General features: G+C 45.5%; 1 protein-coding gene and 1 long non-coding RNA gene across 4 annotated transcripts in view; one reads left to right on the top strand and one right to left on the bottom strand.

The window, feature by feature from the left end:
- DOC2B (double C2 domain beta) overlaps window positions 1–10,023 on the top strand; it is a gene marked incomplete at its 5' end in the record, with an annotated part of 33,588 nt that extends 23,565 nt beyond the window's left edge. The window contains 4 exons of one of the 3 annotated variants that reach the window (XR_013996964.1): window positions 5,311–6,096; window positions 6,370–6,466; window positions 6,970–7,421; window positions 8,927–10,023. Coding sequence is in view for 2 of the 3 variants with exons in the window: in XM_081109472.1 (XP_080965598.1) it covers window positions 5,311–5,392; window positions 6,370–6,624 (337 nt within the window). Of the gene's footprint in view, window positions 1–5,310; window positions 6,097–6,369; window positions 6,764–6,969 lie in introns of those variants that run through there. The other 2 variants (XM_081109473.1, XM_081109472.1) reach the window with 2 other exon arrangements.
- Window positions 4,257–9,988, bottom strand: LOC308532176. Its single transcript, XR_013996965.1, has 3 exons — window positions 8,958–9,988; window positions 8,182–8,254; window positions 4,257–4,608 (listed from the first exon to the last, which is right to left on the bottom strand). It is a non-coding gene; the product is annotated as an uncharacterized lncRNA (long non-coding RNA).
- Window positions 10,024–20,405: the final 10,382 nt, after the last annotated feature.

Below are 20,405 nucleotides of genomic sequence, written 5' to 3'. Positions count from 1 at the left end.
ATGTGTTTTCATTTGTCTCTATGTATCTTTTGGCCTCTTATTTCTTCTTTGAACCAATAGTTGTTCACTAGCATGTTGTTTAATCTCTACATTATCTGTAGTTTCTCCAGCTTTCTTCTTGTAGATAATTTTCAGTTTCACAGTATTGTGGTTGGAAAATATGCTTAGTATGAGTTCATTTTTAAATTTATTGAGACTATTGTTGTGCCCTCAACATGTGGCCTATCCTTGAGAATGTTCTGTCTGCATTTAAGAAGAATGTGTATTCTGTTGTTTGGGATGTATAAATATCAATTAAGACATTTGGTCTAATGTGTCATTTAATGCTGGTATTTCCTTATTGACTTTCTGTTTATCTATTTATAGCTGTCAATGGGGTATTCGTGTCCCCTACTTTAATTGTATTTTTGTTCATTTCTCCCTTTAGGTCTGTTAGTAATTGCTTTATATAACTTGGTGCTCCCAGGTTGGGTGCATATATAGTAACTAGAGGCCTGGCGCACAAAAATTTGTGCACTCGGGGGGGAGGGTCGCTCAGCCCAGCCTGTGCCCTCTCGCAGTCTGGGACCCCTCAGGGGATGACCACCTGCTGGCTTAGGCCCGATCCCCGGGGGATTGGGCCTAAGCTGACAATCAGACATCCCTCTGGCAGCCTGGCAGCCCTCGGGGGATGTCCTAATTGCCAGCAGGGAGCAGACCTAAGCTGCAGTCAGACATCCTTAGCGCTGCTGAGGAGGCAGGAGAGGCTCCCACCACCACTGCTGTACCGGCAGCCGGCAGCCTTGCTTGTGGCTGAGCAGAGCTCCCCCATGTGGGAGCACACTGACCACTAGGGGACAGCTCCTGCATCGAGCATCTGCCCCCTGGTGGTCAGTGTGTGTCATAGTGACCAGTCATTCACAGTCTTTCTGCTGTTAGGGTCAGTTTGCATATTACCCTTTTACTATATAGGATAGAGGCCTGGTGCATGGGTGTGGGCCAGCTGGTTTGCCCTGAAGGGTGTTCTGGATCAGGGTGGGGGTCCCGCTTGGGTGCCTGGCCAGCCTGGGTGAGGGGCTGATGGCTGTTTGCAGCTGGTCACACCCCCTTCAGGGTGGGGGTCCCCACTGGGGTGCCTCGCCAGTCTGGGTGAAGGGCTGAGGGCCGTTTTCAGGCTGGCCTGCAACTGAAGCTCCCAGCCTCTCCTTTTTTTCTTTTTTTTTTTTTATTCTGGGATTTATTTACCTTCCATAATTGAAACTCTGTTGCCTTCACTGGCACTCCCAGCTCTGAGGCCATGGCTGGCTGAAAGCAGGTATCTGGGATTTGTCTAGCTTCTATAATTGAAACTTTGTTGCTTTTGCTTTCAGAGCTTAGAGCAGGCCCCGCAGGCGGGGAACCTTGGCTTCCTCCATCACTGGAGCAAGCAAACCTCCTGCTCGCTTCAGCTGCGTGGCTGCCAGCTGCCATCTTTGTTGGCAGTTAATTTGCATATCTTGCTGGTTAGCCAATGGGAAGCGTACCGGAGGTACAGTTAATTACCCTTTTTGTCTTTTATTAGATAGGATGTGTTATGTCTTCTTGATGAGTTATCTCCTTTATCATTATAAAATGTGCATCTTTGTCTCTTGTTACCTTTTTTATCTTGGAGCCCATTATGTCTGATAGAAGTACTACACCCTTTTCTCTGGATGCCATGTGCTTAGAGCAGCGGTTCTCAACCTGTTGGTCGCCAACCTGTGGGTTGCGACCCCTTTGGGGGTAGAACGACCCTTTCACAGGGGTCGCCTAAGACCATCAGAAAACACATATACAGTGGTTCTCAACCTTCCTAATGCCGCAACACTTTAATACAGTTCCTCATGTTGTGGTGACCACCAACCATAAAATTATTTTCGTTGCTACTTCATAACTGTAATGTTGCTACTGTTATGAATTGTAATGTAAATATCTGATATGCAGGATGTATTTTCATTGTTACAAACTGAACATAATTAAAGCATAGTGATTAATCACAAAAACAATATGTAATTATATATGTGTTTTCCGATGGTCTTAGGCGACCCTTTGAAAGGATCATTCGACCCCCAAAGGGGTCGCGACCCACAGGTTGGCGAACCACAGGTTGAGAACCGCTGGCTTAGAGGATCATCTTCCAGCCCTTCACTGCCAGCCTATGTTTGTCTTTGGAGCCAAGTCTCCTGGAGGCAACATGTAGCTGGGTCTTGTTTTTAAACCCATCTCTCTACTCTGTGTCCTTTGATTGGTAAGTTCAATCTATTTATATTTAGGGTGATATTGATACATGAGGACTTGCTTTAGCCATTTTATCTTTTTTTTTAAATATATTTTTGATTTCAGAGACAAAGGGAGGAGAGATAGAAACATCAATGATGAATCATTGATTGGCTGCCTCCTGCACGCCCCCTTGTGGGGATCGAGCTCACAAACCCAGGCAAGTGCCCTGGACTGGAATTGAACCTGGAACCTTTCAGTCCACAGGTCGATGCTCTATCCACTGAGCCAAACCAGCCAGGGCTGTCTTTTATTTCCTGGTTGCTCTGTATTTCCATTGTTTCTTTTCCATTGTGATTCCATCTGCTATTTTAGTTGGCAGTTTTCTATGATTTGTTTCTGTTTTCTCATTTATGTTTCACATCTCAGCTCTGGGTTTTTGTTTTGTGGTTGTCATTAGGTTAGTGTACAGTGTATCATACATACAATAGTCCTCCTAATGGCAACTCCATTTTTATGATTTTGTTATAAGTTATGTTCTACATTTGTTACAAAATTGCAGCCATTCTGGTTATTTTTAATGCCCCCTTTTCCCCTGTAACCTTTAATTATTTAAAATCCTATTCTGAAGTAGAATTGCTATTTCCTGCTGTTAGTCATTTTACTCAAAATTCTGTATACTGTTGATGAAAATGTTTTTATTAATTTTAGAGAGAGGAAGAGGAAGAGAGAGTGAAAAACATCAATATGAGAAACAGCTATCGGTTGCCTCCTGCACACACCCTGACCGGGAATTGAGCCCACAACCTAGGCATGTGCCTTGGCTGGGAATCGAACCGGTGACCTTTTGGTGCATGGGAGGATGCTCAACCACCTTAGCAACATAAGCTGGGCTCACCCATTTTTTAAACTTAGTTTTCTCTCCTCATCCTCCTGACTTAGTTCTGGGTGTCTATCTTCAGATCCCTCTTCCAAGTGATCTCCTCTACTGCCGGTGCTCTCTAACGCCTTCCTCGTCTCATTTACTGCATTTTTGCAGTTCCAGAAATTCAGTTTGGTTCTTTTTGTAATTCCAATCTCTTTAGTAAAGTACTCCTTTTGTTCACAGATTTTATATCTGAGCTCATTAAGCTGCCTTTCTGAGTTCTCGTGCGTCTCATTGAGGTTCTTTACAACTGCAACCTGAAATTCTCTGCCATTTAAGTCAGTCTGCCAGGACTTTGAGGGGTTTTTTGGAGACTATTTTCTTTCTGTGTTCCCACGGTACCTTGGTTGCTCATGGTATTTGATGGATTGTCTGCCCACCCATTTGGGGTAGTGAACTCATTTCTTATCTACTGTTTTGTTCTCAACAATTCAGCAGGTAGGGGACTTTCTTTTGGTCCCCAGCAGATGGTGTTAAAGTTTTGTTTTCTGTTACCGGCACTGTTTGGGCCTCTGGATCACTGTGGAGCAGCATCAGCCGGCTAAGGAAAATACTGCACACTCACTGGGATGGTGGGGGTCACCTCCACTGTGGTGGGGGAATGTGGTGGGTGGTGGACTGGTTTTGTGAGCTCCCAGCACTACCTCCCTTTTACTCATGGTCACTGCCCCCACTGTGTTTTGGAAGCATTTCCACTGCCTCTACCAGGCTCTGCCAGGACGGGTAGAGTATGAGTGAGTGTGTGTGTGTGTGTGTGTGTGTGTGTGTGTGTGTGCGCGCGCGTGCGCGTGCGTGCTCGCACATAAGGGGGCGGGCAGGGGAGGAGAGGAATCAAGTTCATGTTCCACAGCCCCAGTCCCTGCCAGCAATGGCTGTCGGTCGGCCCTGCTGTGCTGTTTAAGACTTTCCAGCACCTCTACCGGGGTCTGCTGTGATGGGAAGCCGGGGAGGAGAGGGGTGCCTCTTCCAGGGAGAACACTGCTTCTGCCCTACTCTGGATATGTGGCTACCACATATCAAACTGCATATGTGGCTACCATCCCTATCCTTCCCCTGCCTGCCTCCCTGCTCACTCCAGTATGCCCACCTTCAGAGGCATGAATCTCTCAAGCATGTTTGTGTTGAGCAGGGGATCGTTTATTGAGTTACAGTTGTCCAACTTGTTATAAATTTAAGGGAAGAAACAAAAGTCTTCTCACTCTGCATGATGCTGATTTTAAGGTGATGGTACGCCACTTTGTCAAGGGCACTGCATGTCAACTGTACGGCCTTTCTGGAGGTCAGTTTGGCAAAGTGAAGGAAGAAGCTTGACACATGTGTGGCTTTGGGCGGGTAGTTTCACTTCTAGGAATTCAGTAATTCATTCAACAGATGTTCACTGACCTACCCAGTGCCAGGCACTGAGATGGGTGCCAGGAAGCTGGTGGTGGGTGAGATAGATGTGGGCAGAGCAATGGTTCCTCAGTTATCTATAGAAACAGGGTGAGAGGTTCTGTAAAGGGGAGGTTCTGCGCTTCCTGTCCCGGCTTCTGAACACCAGTCCTGTGCTGAGCAGCTCCCTCTGCCCCCTTGAGCCTCAGATGAAGGCCCCAGAGTCTAAGGAGCTAATGTCCATGGAGAAGCTGGTTCATAGCCCAGCTGCCCTCTCCCTTAGGAAGCATTGTTGCTGCTGCCCAAAGGCCTTTCCTTTCTCAGAGCTCCAGCAAGATAGCAGCAATGGCTGCACAGCTCTGGGAATAGACCAAAGACCGCTATTTTGCACTTTATAATGATGAAGTTTATAGTATGTGGATTATAGCTCAACAAATCTGCTATTCTTAAAAAAAAAAAAAAAAAAAAAAAAGCTCTAACAAGGGATTGACTCTGCTAAAAATATTTTCCTGGTGAGGCATATGAGCTTTGTGAACATTACACTTGCAGACACAAGGAACATCCTCTCTCCTGGAGGGATAGAGGCTCCAGGTGCGGAGGGAGCCCCATGCTGCTTCCACTGTAGCTGACCGCCAGCTTAGCCACAGAGCCGTGCTGGAGACTCTGAGGATTAGGATGAATGGGGAGGCCTTGAGTATCTCTCCAGGGACAAAGTGCTCCTCTCCAAGCCCTGCTGGCTCCATCTGTACCCACAGCTTCTCCCCACCCCCTGCCTGCCTATCCATCGGTTGTAATTCCAGATATCTGAAGCCAGATGTGGACAAGAAATCCAAACATAAGACAGCAGTCAAGAAGAAGACCCTGAACCCGGAGTTCAACGAGGTACCAGGGGCGGGTGAAGCCGCAGGAGGTCCTCTCCCTCTCTCCCTGGGAGGGACTGGGTTCTCAAGGGTCACAGCGGGAGGGGGGGGGCGCTTACGGGAGAGCCCCCAGCTTTGGGGCACAGGGGAGAGGCTCCGGCCAGGCTGAACCAGGCCGAAGTGATGCACACGGAGGGGAGGGAGCAGCCTAGAAAGATTTTCAGAGGGTGGAATTGACGGGATTGTGGCTACATTGGATGTGGAGTTGAAAGTGGAGCGGGGGCCCTGACCAGTTTGGCTCAGTGGCTAGAGCGTCAGCCTGTGGACTGAAGAGTCCCAGGTTCGATTCCGGTCAAGGGCATGTACCTTGGTTGAGGGCACATCCCCAGTAGGGGGTATGCAGGAGGCAGCTGATGGATGTTTCTCTCTCATGGATGTTTCTAACTCTCTATATCCCTCTCCCTTCCTCTCTAAAAAAATCAATAAAATATATTTTAAAAAAAAAAAAAGTGGAGCAGGAGGTGTGAGGGAGATGGAGAAGCTTTAAGGGAGACATGATCATGGCGAGGAGCACAGGGGCCTCAGGCAGAGCCTGAGCAATGCGGGGGGCAGGCAAAGGCGGCGCTTCCAGAGGGCGAGGGGGGCACCAGAGAGCAGAGCACCATGGAAGCCAGTGGTCAGCATAACCAGACCCAAGAGAAGTCAAGGACACCAAGACTGGCAAACGTGAGTTGATCTGGCAACAGGAGACCCTGGGAATCTTGAGAGAGAGGCTTCAGTGTCAAAGGGGCAGGTGGGTTGGAGTGAAGGGGGCCCTGAGGACCCCGGCCAGGCTCTCAGGCATACGTGGACAAGATGGATGAGAATCCACCATTGTCCACCACCAGGCACTGACCACCTTCCATTCACCCACCCCTCCCTCAGTTCATGCCCTCCCCATACCTCAGGGCGCTCTTGGCCATGTGGCATTAGCCCTGACTCTCCCCTTCTGGCCACCAGGAGTTCTGTTATGAGATTAAGCATGGGGACCTGGCCAAGAAGACCCTGGAGGTCACCGTTTGGGATTACGACATTGGAAAATCCAATGATTTCATTGGTAAGAGGAATGGCTTGGAGCAATCTGGGTTCACAGACCGCCTGCCCCCACACGAGGAGCTTCAGACATTATCCAGCCCAGCTCCGTGTGGCAGAGGAAGAGACAGGCCGGGAGGGTCACACAGGAGTCTGTGGTGGAGCAGGCGTGAGAGGTGGTGATGGTCCACGCCTCGGGCTGGACTCTGAGCCCTTGTAGCCCCGAATCCCTGTGGGCTTGGTGGCCGCACACAGTAGAGCTGTCCTGGCCCTTGTGGCTCTTTTTTGTCTCCCTCCCTTGGTCCTGGGTAGAGGAAGGGCAGGGTCCCGGGCCCTGATCTTGAGGGCCAAGAGTGTGGCATGGCAGTAAGACTACTGTCCACCCGTAGAGCCCCGTGGGCAAGGTGCAAAGTCCAGCCTTGGGTCATGGAACCTGGGAAGGGGAGGGGGGCACTGGTTCCAGAGGGATGGGATCGTGGGAGCTCCTGCCCCAGGCCCCTGGCTGCCCCCTGAAATTCCCTCCTGCAGGCGGTGTTGTTCTGGGCATCAATGCCAAGGGCGAGCGCCTAAAGCACTGGTTCGACTGCCTGAAGAACAAGGACAAGCGGATCGAGCGCTGGCACACGCTCACCAACGAACTCCCTGGGGCCGTGCTCAGCGACTGACCGGCCCCACCTGCCACCGCACCCAACCTCGCCTGTCACTTGGCCCAACACAGGCCTGGCCCGGGCCTCCTCAGTTGCCACCAAGGGCCTCGGCCCCCACGATGGGCGAGATCCAGGACACCTGCTCGGACATAGAACCACTGCAGCCCCTTCTTGGAGGCCATGGAGGACCCAGCCACCTCGAGGGACAACAAGGGCAGAGGGCCCCACCTGCTTTCAACCCCTGGGGCCTGACAGGGCCAGAGAGGAGCTTGGCCTCAGCACCTACCCCAGGGATGGGGCCGGGGCCGTCCAGGAGGAAGCACCCTACTCGAGGTCAGCAGTAAGGCACAGGGGACCAGGGCTAAGAGAACAGGAGTGCAGGGGCACCTTGGTGGGTCCAGTGAGAACTCCTGAGGCAGACACTAGGAAGAGGGCGTTGGGGGAGGAGATTGGGGACAGGACTCTGACTATATCCGTTCATCTCTGGCATTACTGGGCAGATGGGAAAAGGTTAACCTGAGAGCCAGGAGTCTAGTGATTTCCCAGAACTCCTAATGAACGTAGGCACTTGGCAAATACTTCCCTCAATTATTTCACAAGCCTCTGGGGATGGCTGAAACCCAGGGCCTGCCCTCAGGGAGTTTCCCATCTAATTGAGGAGCTGGAAATGAACCATTACAGTGGGGAGTGAGGAATGCTGTGGCCAGCCTGGCCCACCTGTGGGTGCTATGGACTCTGCTGGGAGGGCTTCCTAGAGAAGGTCATGCTGTAGCAAGGCCTTGAAGGGTAGTGGAGTGTCAGGCAGACAAAAGGGAGGGCAGTGCAGGCAGTGGGGATGGTCTGCGAAGACCTGGAGGGGAGAGAATGGTGGTTGGGCCAGGGGCACTATGAGGGACTCACAGGTTTCTCTGGGGGAAGGGTGTGTGAGGACAGGATTGGGGCCCAGGCACGATGGTGCCCAGCCCTGCTCCCTCCCCATCCCTGGTGGCCAGGCCAGCCTGGGCTCCTAGCTGTGGGGGAAGTGACAGAAGCCCTGTGGTGAAACTGATGTTGGGGCAGGGTCAAGTTCAATCCTCAGACCCAATTCGCCCACCTTTGATCTCTTTCTCCTCCTGAGGAACCTGGAGGATGGACCCTGCCTCTCGTTCTTCCCAGCATCAGATTAGCTATAATCAGAACAGAAAAGGGCCCCTTGTTTTGCATGAAAAGAAGCAAAAATTCCTCCTGTCCACATCCATTTCTCTTCCTCTGCCCCCCCAGGCCTTGGGACTTGTAGTGGGGGGACCCCAGATGGTTGCCCTCTCAGGAATACTGGGCAACAGTACAGGAAAGCTAAGAGGAAGACACCCTGCCTGTGGCCTGTCTGTACCCTGAGTTAGGGTCTCCAAAGAGGCGTTGAAGGATTGGGGCCCGAGTCTGAAGCCCCAGACTTTCCCTGCTTACCAAGGGGCCTTCAGGGATTCTGGATGAAAAAAATGCATAACCAAGGAATTTCTGTGTTCAATCTATCACTGCACTTGATGGGAGAGGGAACCCAGAGAGGGAAAGGCCTTGCAGCCTGACCACAGCTGGGGCATACCAGGCTCCATGGCCCCTGTCCCACCCCAGTGCTCTGGACACCACACTTCAGGGGAAGTAGGATGCTGGGCTCGCACATGAGTTCCTGCTAGCTGCCAGCCTAGGGCTCTCCCCTGCCTGCTGCCCACACACACCAACAGTAGCAGCAGGGCTCACAGGGGTCGAACCTTCTGCTGCAAACACAAAGCACACCACCATCTGAGGCCTGGGGTGATGATGTGAATCCCACCAAGTGCCCATCAGCCCTTTCCCGTTTGCAGGGAACTCGGGACTCCAGCCCCCACACAGTACCTGGCAAGCTTGGCTGGTCATGGAACCTTGGTTTTCCCATCTTTAAGAAGGCTTTGTGCACTGTCTTAATGAATCTTCACAACCCTTGTGTCTGGGTGAGCTCTGGGTATCGTCTTAACTTTGTCTTTTGGAGGGCCTTATTCAGAGAGCAGACTCACAGCCTCTGTGAAAACACGGAAATGCTGAAAGGCAAAGCTAGAAAGGGCTGTGAGTCCACCTAGTACAGCTTCCTTATCAGATACATAGGCTCAGCTGAGACAAGAACCAGGACTCCCAGCACCCAGTCCAGGGCCCTCTAGTGCCCCAGGCTGTGCAAGGGTAGGTAGGTTTGGCCTTCAAATATGGTCCCAGCCGACCACAGGAGGCAAGGCTTCTAGAAGCACAGCCATCCCAAGTGAAGGGTGGGGCCCTTGGGCAGGAGGGCCCCCAGAGAGTGACAGACCCTTCACCAGAACCCTGGCGCTGTTCTAGACCACTTGCAGATTTTATCTGTTAAAGAAAAAGCTCTTTGAGAAGCTGCAAAGCTCTGCCTTTGACCCCAAACTGGCATCTTTCCTCTGATCCATCAGATTTACAAAGATGGGAAATTGACACCAAAAAAGAAAAAAATGTCATTTCAAAGTCAGGTGTCAGTAACCAGGGGGGTCTCCCAATGCGCTGCATCCACCTCCACCACCTCCCTTCCTAGCCTCCACCCCACCCAACGCCAGCACTAGCCAATCCCGGACGGGCCAGTCTTCCAACCCTGAAGCGGTAACCTCCTGACCTCTAGGGGTGAGAGCAAGGAACTGCACCTCCCGGCCCGTGCATGTCCAGTCTTTGTTCCTTCCCAACTGAGAACCTCTCGATGCATGGACTCTGGCTGTCCTCGACACAGACTCTCGTGCACTGCTTAACACTGTTTTGCTACCATGTGATGGCTGCAGAAAACGTCCTTAAACTGCAGCCCCACACACAATTTTTGTACTTTCGTCTGACCTACCCAAAGGTGTCCTTTTTAAGTCTTATTTGTTAATATTTGTAATGACATATAATCCAAAGTAAATGGAAATATTCATTGCAATCCTATTGGCTTGGGAGATCATTTAATAGATTTGAATAGGTGGGCAGGAAAGAATGAGAAAATGGCAACTGGACCTCCTCTCACTTACTCTTCACCAAGAATTCATTTGCGGTAGGTTTCCATGTTACAGATGAGAAAACAGGTTCAGAGAGGTTGAACCTCTAAGTGACAGAACCAGAATTCAACTCATGCTTCCCAAGACTTTTCATACCAGGAACAGCACACCACACTGCCAGTGACCCCTTCAGCGAGCAGCTGTGGAGTATTAACTTCAATGCCAGGCACTAGTCTAGGTCCCAGGTCTAGGCTCCTAGAGCAGATTCGTCAAGAAGACAACAAACAGTAAGTATAATAATGATATGGTCAAAGATTTTTTTAAATGGGCATGTGGGCTAGATTGGTTGGGCTTACACAGGGAGATCAGATGGGCCTCTGGAGAAATGACTTCTAAGCTAAGACTTGGAGCTGGTGAGGTAGGGAGCTATGGGTGTACTTGGGGAAGAGTATTCTAAGTGAAGGGAACAGCCAGCGCCCCTCTAGGTGAGGGCAGGCGTGGAGTGACTGAGGAATAGCCCATGTGGCTGGAGCAGGGAGGGGCAAGGGAAGAGCGATAGATGAGAACACAGGGGTACAGGAGACCAAACCAAGTAGGACTTCATAAAGGCTGGCTTTCACTCTACATGAGAGGGAAGCCGACTTCACTTCTAACAGGCCACCCAGTAGAGAACAAACCTGTGTGTGTGAGGCAGGTACTCAGTCCCTGTTCAGAGGTCTCCCAGGGTGGCATGCCGGCGAGTCCAGGTTCCAAGTCTAATGGTGTCCGGTTTCCAAAGCAGTGGCAGCCGGGTCCTGACAGAGCCTGCTGAGATGATGACTCTGGTCAAGGTTCTGGCCACCAGCCTCCTTTAGCAACCGCCTCTGTGCCGGCCTAATTTTCCAGGCCTCCCACCCATTCTCTGAACTACCTGATACCTTTCCAGTGCATTCCTTCTCTGCTTAACCAGAGTCAGAACCTGTTATTTTTGACAAAGAACACTGCCTGGTCCTCTGATGCAATCTGATCATCTAGGTCTCACTCAAGTGTTACCTCTTTGTGAGGCCCTGACAACCTCCGTCACTTTCTCCCACATCACCCTGCCCTCTTCATGGCACTTAACAACAAAATCATCTTGTATATTTGCTCATCTCTTTCTCCCCTCACTAACCTCCATGAGAATTGGGACCACATCTTTTTTATTTACCTGTTACTCCACACCAGGACTGAGCATGGAGTAGCCCTCTCTTTGCTGGATGAATAGATGAAAGCTGCCACCATAAACAGTTTGAAAGGAAACATCCATGTGTCTGGAGCATGTGATTATGATATGTTGGGTCTAAGCCCAACAGATAAGTGCACAGAACTCCTGTTAACCCCTGAGATTCCTCGAGTACAGATGAGAAAGGAACCCAGGGACCACAGGGTTATCCTGAGGAGAGAAAGAAAGGAAGACTGGGAGGAGAAAGAAATAGAAGGAAGCCAGACGGGGGCTGAGGATGAAAGAAAAGGAATGGCGGGAATGGGCCTGGGAAAAGCTGCAGAGGCAGGCGGGGGTCAGGAAAGCCAGCTACTGGGCTCAGGGCCCCAGGAGCAGGGACAGCTCAGGATGGCCAAAGATATGGTTTTCCTAGTATCCAGTCCCCAGGAAGAGTGCTCCAGGCAAGGGCTGAAGAGAGACCTAGAAAAAGTTACACCAGGAGGGGCGTGTGCCCAACACCCAGGGCCAGCAGCAATGGGAATGGGGAAGCAGACTCATTGTCCGGTGCAGCCAGTGCTGCAGTATTAATCCTGATGGCTAAGATTCGTTGGTGCATAAACAAGCACTGTGCTAGACTCTATCTCCCAGCCGAGAAAACTGTACAGAACAAGTCTAAAGATGGGTGCAAAATGAGGTGGTGCACTTACGGCAAGGCTGACAGAAGGCTCCGAGTTCAGCCCGGGCTGTGTGAGGCAGGGACAGGTGAGGAGCAGGACAGGCACGTGTGGTTTCCAGGAGCAGCACCGCCCTCTATGGACACTGAGAGGTGGCCAAGGCACTGCTTGTCCCCGACTCCCCAGGGTGCTCCAGCACAAGCTATGGCGGGCAGCCTCCTCCAGAGACTCTGCTCTCCCCCTAAATATTCCACCACAATGAAGGAGCAACCCCGTATGTCTGTCCCTGAGCACAAAGAGAGAACAGGACCATTTGGGGGCAGGCAATTTGTTCCTGTGCTATTTCAGTAGGGAGTCCTTAAAGACTCTAAGAAAATAAAAAGGATCTTAGAGAAGGTGCCAGAGTTACATTAGTGGCAATAACACACAGAGACCTCTCAGTAAGACATGCAGACTGCTCTAAATGTACTCACTTAATCCTCATCATTATGAGATACTGTTTTAATCCCCACTTTACAGGTGGGAAAACAGGTAGCATGCTCAAGGATAATTAAGGGCTGATCTGGGAGTTGAACCCAAGCCTTATGGCTCCAGAACCCATACTCTAATTTCCACAATATGATGCTGGATAAAGCAGTTGGTGTTGCCAGGCCTAGAAGAACACTCTCGGGTCCTACCAGGTCCCTTACAGGTTGTGCCCCACTTGCCTCCAAGCTCCCAGAACTAGCAATGGCCTGCTCTGCCAGGAAAGATTTCCCAGGACTCACTCTCAGGGTCCTCATTGTCTGTCTTGACCCAATGCAGTACTCACCTTTGCCCAATGGGCTCCCATCTGTCACAGCCCCAATATCCTTTGTGTGTGTCCCCTGGCCCCAGCAAGGCAAGATCTGGAGATGTGGAACTGGGGAGCACTTGTGTGTCTTCCCAGAGGCCAGGTGTGAGCCAGTGTGAAAATATTGCCTTATGGGAATCAGAAAACTGAGAAACCAAGATCTCTCAGAGCTTCTGGGGTTCTCCTCTCCGTTGCCCTGCACCCTTCTCCATCCTCTTGCCTCTCTCAGCACTCATTTTCTCAGCTGATTCATCAACCAATAAATGATCCAAAATGGCATGGCCTCAAGCCTAAGTCTGGGTGGCTTTCAGCTTGGCTCCCCACACCTACCTGGGAATGTCTTTTATATTTACCTTCATATTTACCATTCAAGTGTTCTTCCATTCCTTCTTGAAGATCTATTATGAATGTCAACTGTTGTATCTTGTTCTTAGTGCCATAGAAGAAAAACATTTGGTATTATTAACATTTCATCAACCCAGAAATGTCAGGAATAGGCTCATGAACATAAATATAAAAAAAATTCTAAACAAAATTTTAGTAAATCAAATCCAAACATAATTTAAAGGATAATACATAACTGGGGTTTATCCCAGGAATACAGGATTGGTTTTAATCTTCAAAAGGCAATCAATGTAATTCATTATATTAACTAAAAACCAAAACCCATATTATCATCTCATTAGATGCAAAACAGGCATTGATAAATCCAACTTCCATTCTTGAGAAAAACTCTTAGCAAACTAAAAATACCAGTGAACTCCTCAACCTGGTAATGGGCATCAATGAAAAACTTTCAGCTAACATCATTAAGAGTGAAAGAAAATGCTTTCCTCCATAAAATCAGGAACAATACAAGGATGTCTGCTCTTACCACTTCTATTTAACATTGTACTACTGGAGGTTCCAGGTAGTGCAATCAGGCAAGATAAACAAAAATTCTCCAGACTGAAGAAAAAGTTAAATCTCTACATTCACGCCCTAACTAGTTTGGCTCAGTGGATAGAGCATCAGCCTGCGGAATCAAGGGTCCCAGGTTCGAGTCCGGTCAAGGGCATGTACCTTGGTTGCGGGCACATCCCCAGTAGGGAGTATGCAGGAGGCAGCTGATTGATGTTTCTCACTCTCTATCCCTCTCCCTTCCTCTCTGTAAAAAAATCAATAAAATATTTTAAAAATATATATATTGCTGAGTCCTGGCCGGTTGCTCAGTGGTTAGAGCGTCAGCCTGCAGACTGAAGGGTACCTTGGTTGCAGGCTTGATCCCCTGCCCCCAGATCAGGGCACATGCAGGAGGCAGTCATTCAATGTGTCTCCTCACATATGTTTCTCTCTCCCCCCCTCCACTTTCTCTAAAAATCAATGGAAAAATATCCTCGGTGAAGATTAACACTATATATATATATATATATTGCTGAAATTAAAGAAGGCCTAAACTGTTAGATACCTTGTTCATGAATCAAAAGACTCATTATTATCACACTTCACAAAATAAGATAGAGATGGCAAATCAGCACGCAAAAAGATACTCAACATCATTAGTCATTATGAAATACAAATTAAGCCCTGCTTTGGCTCAGTGGATAGAGCGTGGGCCTGCAAACTAAAAGGTCTCAGGTTTGATTCCAGTCAAGGGCACATGCCCAGGTTGCGGGCTCGATACCTGGTAGGGGGCATGCAGGAAGAAGCCAATCAATGATCCTCTTTATCATCATTGATGTGCCTATCTCTCTCTCCCTTCCTGAAATCAATAAAAAATATATTTTAAAAAGAAATACAAATTAAAGCCACAATGAGATGCCACTATACACCTATTAGAATGGAAAATTTTAAGGACTGACCATATCAAGTGCTGGAGAGCATGTGGAGGACAGGGAGCTTCAGACACTGCTGATGGAATGTTAAATGGTACCATCACTTTATCAAGCAATTTGACAGTTTCTTAAAAAACTAAATATACACTTACCACATTACCCAAACATTCCACTCCTACTTATCCAAACAAAAAAGGAAATATATCCCCACATAAAGACTTGTTTGTACACAAACATTCATAGCAGCTTTATTTATAACAAAAACTGGAAACCCAAATGTCCATCAGCAGGTGAATAAACAAATTGTGGTATATCATAACAACGGAATACTGCTCAACAATAAAGAGAATGAACTACTGATACACACAAGATGAATGAACCTCAAGCCAATTATGTTGAGTGAAAGGAGCCAGACACCACACCTACAAAGAATATACTATGCACCATATATATAAAACTCCAGAAAATGCAAACTAAGGTAAAATAACAGAAAGCTGATTAGTGGGTTGCTTGGGGGCTGAGGAAGGAAATTACAAAGTACAAGGAAACTTGATGGTGAATGACTGTCATGATTATAATGGTTTTAAAGGTGTATACATATTCTAAAATTTGAACTGTATAGTTTGTATACATGCACTTTGTCAATTACGCCTCAATAAAGCTGTTTTTTGATGAAAAAACTTGTATCTTTCAGAAATTTTCTAAAGATAGTCAAGTATGCATACAGAATATTTTTCCAGTTTTACACATAATACGTTATGTATCTTACTTTTCTCATTTAACATATGCAGACATCTTTCTATATTAGCAGAAATGATTTACCTCATTTTTTGGTAACAGCAACATAGTATACGTAGTAAGAATGTGTACCATGATTGATGGGCATTTAGGTTATTTCTAATTTGCTATTGTAATACTGAAATGAAAATATGTTGCATCTATTTCTATGCACACACACATAAGCAAGGGGTGCATGCATTTAAAACGTTCATTTACATTGTCAAATAATCCTCTTAATAAGCCGCTCTCAGAACCTACATGCAACTTAGAATTAATTTAGCAAGGTCATGAAATGTAAGTAGCAACAATTTGAAAATTAAAAAAAAAAAGAAACTATTTCAGATAACACTAAAGCCCAGCCAGCATGGCTCAGTGGTTGAGCTTCAACCTATGAACCAGGTTTCCATCCAGGTCAGAGCATATGCCCAAGTTGTGGGCTCAGGAGGCAGCTGATCAGTGACTCCCCCTCATCATTGGTGTTTCTTTCTCTTTCTCTCTCTCTCCCTCTTCCTCTCTAAAATCAATAAAAATATATTTAAATAAAAAAACTTTTTAAAATCAAGTAACTAGAAATAATACCCCAAAAATGAACCAGACCTCTACAGAGAAAACCACAAAACATTAAACATTACTGAAAAAAAATTAAAGATATAAATAAGGAGGGGTATACAATGTTGATGAATTAAAGGACATAATTATACAGACATTCTCAAATTTATTCTAGAGTCCATAAAATCCTAATCAAAATACTTTTGTTGTTACTGTCCTAGTATTGAAATTGACAAGTTGATTGGTTTTAAAATGTATAAAAAAATGCTAAGTGCCAAGAATAACCAACGCAGTCTTGAACAACAACAAAAAAACTGGATGACTCACACGACCAGATCTTGAGTTATTTCAAACCTACAGTACTGCAATGGCACTATGACAAATAGACCAATGGAACAATAAATGGTGCTGGATCAAATGAAAACCTATAGAGAAAAATATTTTTAACAACTCCCTATTATCATGAACAAAACTCTAGATGATTCTAGATCATGATATGAGAGGTCAAACACTACTTTAAAAAAACAACATAAAAGATTAATGATCTTAGGGTAGGCAAGTATTTCTTAAATAGGACATATAAAGCACTTACCTTAAAGGAAAATATGGGTAAACTGGACTATATCAAAATTAAGTACTGTTCATCAAAAGACATTATGAAAATGAAAAAGCAGGGCAGATGGAAGATTACTGTAATAACAACTCCAAAGATATACTTTCTAAGTTATAAATACTTCCTAAAAACCATTAGGAAAACGACAACTCAACAGAAAAACAGGCAAAATTGAGTATTTAACAAAATATCCAGATATCCAATAAACCTATTAAAAAGTGCTATCTCATTAATCACCAGGAAAATGCAAAAACCAGAATGAGATACTACTATACAAACCCACCAGAATGCTACAGCTAAAAATAGTGACCATATCAAATGCCAGTGAGGATGTGGAAGAAATGGGATTCTCATTCACTACTGGTAGGACTGTAAAACAGTACCACTTTGGAAAACTGTTTATGCAGCATCTACTAAAGCTGAACAAATGTATTCCCTATGACCCAGTAATTCCATTTTTAGGGATATGCAACATTAATGTATACATGTATATACTAAAAGACATATACAGGAATGTCCGTAACATTATTTGTAACATCCAATAATTGAAAATAACACAGTGCCTATCCACAGAATACATGGTGGTATACTACCACAACAGAATACTATAGTCATGAAAAACACTACTGTTAGGTAATGACATGGACTAACCCCACAAACACAAAGTTGAGAAAGTTGTATGATCCCATTAATATCAAGTTCAAAAACAGGTAAAACTAATCAACGGCGATCAAGATACTGGTTTAGTTGCTGGGGTAATCACCAAGAGAAAACATGAGAGTCTTCTAGATACCGGTCCTGTTCTATTTTTTGATGTGTGTGGTAGCTAAATGTTGTGTTCACTTTATTAAAATTCATTAATTATACACTTTTAATGTATTTTTTATACTTTAAAAAAAAACGACTTACTTTAAAAAAATCCCAACAATGTTTCTCTACATCCTCACAACAGTAACCTAATCTTTGCCTAGGTGAAAATAGCATCTCATTTTAGCTTACACCTCCTTAATGCAAATGAAGGGTTTTTTTTGTTTTTAAAGGTTGTTCCTGTAATTCTATTGAAAGCAAATTCTGAGTGTTCAACAGGTATTATGGCCTGTTTAGCATAGCCACAGATGTGTCAATTAATGGGAAAGAAGTCCAATGTGCTGAAGTAAGCCCTATCTGCTATAGCACCACAATTTTAAGTGGCAAAAGGTCTTTGTAGAAGACCCAAAACCAAGCAAAATGGGATGGAAGCATGAGTGACAAGTGAGTGCCAGAAGATTAGGTCTAACTGGAAAAACGGCCAATGATAGCTTTAGACAGAAGTCCCTGGACATAATTTGTACTGTCCAGATTGTACAAGTACATATTCATCATTTCAATTGAGATACAAATGTCTACAATTCAAAGAACTTTAAGAAAAGCAATCTGCAGCCCTCCTTAAACATAGCAAGTCTTAACTAAAACCTCATTGTGAGCTGATGGTGCAAGAGTACCAACCTAAGATCTTCCCCAAAGCAGTAACTAAGATAGTAAAAAGCTAGAAAGTAATGTATTTTAGAAGTATTTCCACCAAAAGTGGCTAAAAATGAGGTTGACCTGAAGGTATTAAGACTTTGGTTCTCTAGAAAACTGTCACAGCAATGAGGCAATCTGATAACCTATAACCACTGATTACTCACTTGTCCAAGCTAAACTAAATTAGAACTGCTCCAACTGTAAAAAATACTAATTCTTACTTATAAATTAAGCTACAGATAAAAAACAAATGCCAAAAAATTAATCTAGGTAATAAGCCTTCCTGACTCTTCTTTTTCAGACAGTAGCCACCTCAGAGCTCTTTATTATTTACATTCTATTTTAATTCTATGATTAAAAGAATATAGCTTTTGAAGAGGTATCTCAATTGTAAAACATATGCTTACTTCAGCAACGTTAAAATATACATATCTTAGCCAAAACCGGTTTGGCTCAGTGGATAGAGCGTCGGCCTGCGGACTGAAAGGTCCCAGGTTCGATTCCGGTGAAGGGCATGTATCTGGGTTGCGGGCACATCCCCAGTAGGAGATGTGCGGGAGGCAGCTGATCAATGTTTCTCTCTCATTGATGTTTCTGGCTCTCTGTCTCTCTCCCTTCCTCTCTGTAAAAAATCAATAAAATATATTTTAAAAATATATATATATATATATATATATATACACATATCTTAAATGATCATTTTAGGATAGAGAAAACTGTTTCAATAAAACACTGAGTTTTCATACAGAACAAAAAGGTAGAATGGCTTAATGAGTAAGAGCATGGGCTCTTTAGTCATAAGAACCTACCTGTGAATCCTGCTTGATTACTATCAGCTTTGTGGCTTTGGGCAAGTTCAACTTTTTCCTATTTCAGTTTTCCTATTTACAAAATGCAAGTGACAGCTCACCTAATTATCACCACCTATGTGCTACACTGCAAATACATCTTAATGTAGCACAGTTCCCAGTCTATAGTTAATAATCAGTTAGCTAATTATTGTCAATATCAATTATAAGCCTAGTAACTATGATATATAAAACAAGATAAGGTTGAAGTTTGCTCATCCATGTTGCATTCAGAATCACCACCTCTAAAAAATCACAATTCCTTTAATCGTCCATCTTAGAATTTTACCAGGAATCCCTGTGAACTATAACTTGTAACAATCTTCAAAACAAAGATCTTTATGCCAGTTTTTCAGCATGTTCTCTCTTCTCTATTGTCCTAGGATCAAGAGCATAGCAGCTGATTTATAAACTATTACGTGGCACTTGTCTGGGTCAAGAGCCAAGTTAGAAGTTATGCTTTACTCCATAACTTCCCCTTAGAATGACCTAAGTTCATTCTCATCTTCCTAAAAGCAAAATATAACATTGGAGATTTGCTTTTCTGGCCAGCCATCCCAGAACCCAAGCATAGGTATCAACCCAATTACTGGCACCAACATTTTAGAAAACATTTGAGTCTGAAACTTTTTTCAAATCAGCCCTGGTTGGTGTGGCTGTTGGTTGGAACATCACCTGTACACCAAAAAGAACAACAAAAAATGGTGGTGGGTTCAATTCCCTGTCAAGGCACACACCCAGGTTGCAGGTTCAACCCACAGTTGGGGCACGTGCAGGAAGCAGCCAATTGATGTTTCTCTCTAAAACCAATAAATACCCCTAGCTGGTTTGGCTCAGTGGACAGAGCGTCGGCCTGCGGACTGTAGGGTCCCGGGTTTCATTCCGGTCAAGGGCACATACCTGGGTTGCAGGCTCAATCCCCAGTAGAGGGGGTGCAGGAGACAGCCGATCAGTGACTCATCACTGATGTTTCTCTCTCTCCCTTCCACTCTGAAATCAATAAAAAAAATTTTTAAATCAATAAATAAAACTTTTTATAAATCAAAGCACTAAGAATATTTAAAACACAAATTAACTGCCTTCAAGTTACAATGGTAACTCGAGTTTCTCTAGAAATCAATTGACCCTCAAAGGTGACTAAACCTAGAGCTGAAAAACTCCACCTTTCCTAACCAGCTATAGGACAGCGTCCCCTTTCTGCAGTCTTCCTGTCTGTGACAGGGATCTTTCTAAAGACCTGCACCAATAATCACTCTTTTAACTACCTCATTCGTTTTCTTGGGTGGCAGGTTTTCTCTCAATACCAAGATTGCCACATCCTTAAAGACAGGATAGGTAATGAATTGATTTGGACTACTTAATGTTCTTCACAGCCAGGTTACAGGTCATTTTTTTCCAAAAATATACATCATTTTTGAGAAACAGACAAGTGATTTATGAAAGAAAAAGAGACCTTTTCACATTCAGGCAAATAATATCACTGGGTTTAGGCTAGAGATTTTATTTTAAAAAGATAAAAGATGGAGGCACAATAATA

Source organism: Myotis nattereri (assembly GCF_964212035.1).
Source record: "Myotis nattereri genome assembly, chromosome: 16".
Lineage (NCBI taxonomy): Eukaryota > Metazoa > Chordata > Mammalia > Chiroptera > Vespertilionidae > Myotis > Myotis nattereri.
This window is presented reverse-complemented; position numbering and strand designations above follow the sequence as displayed.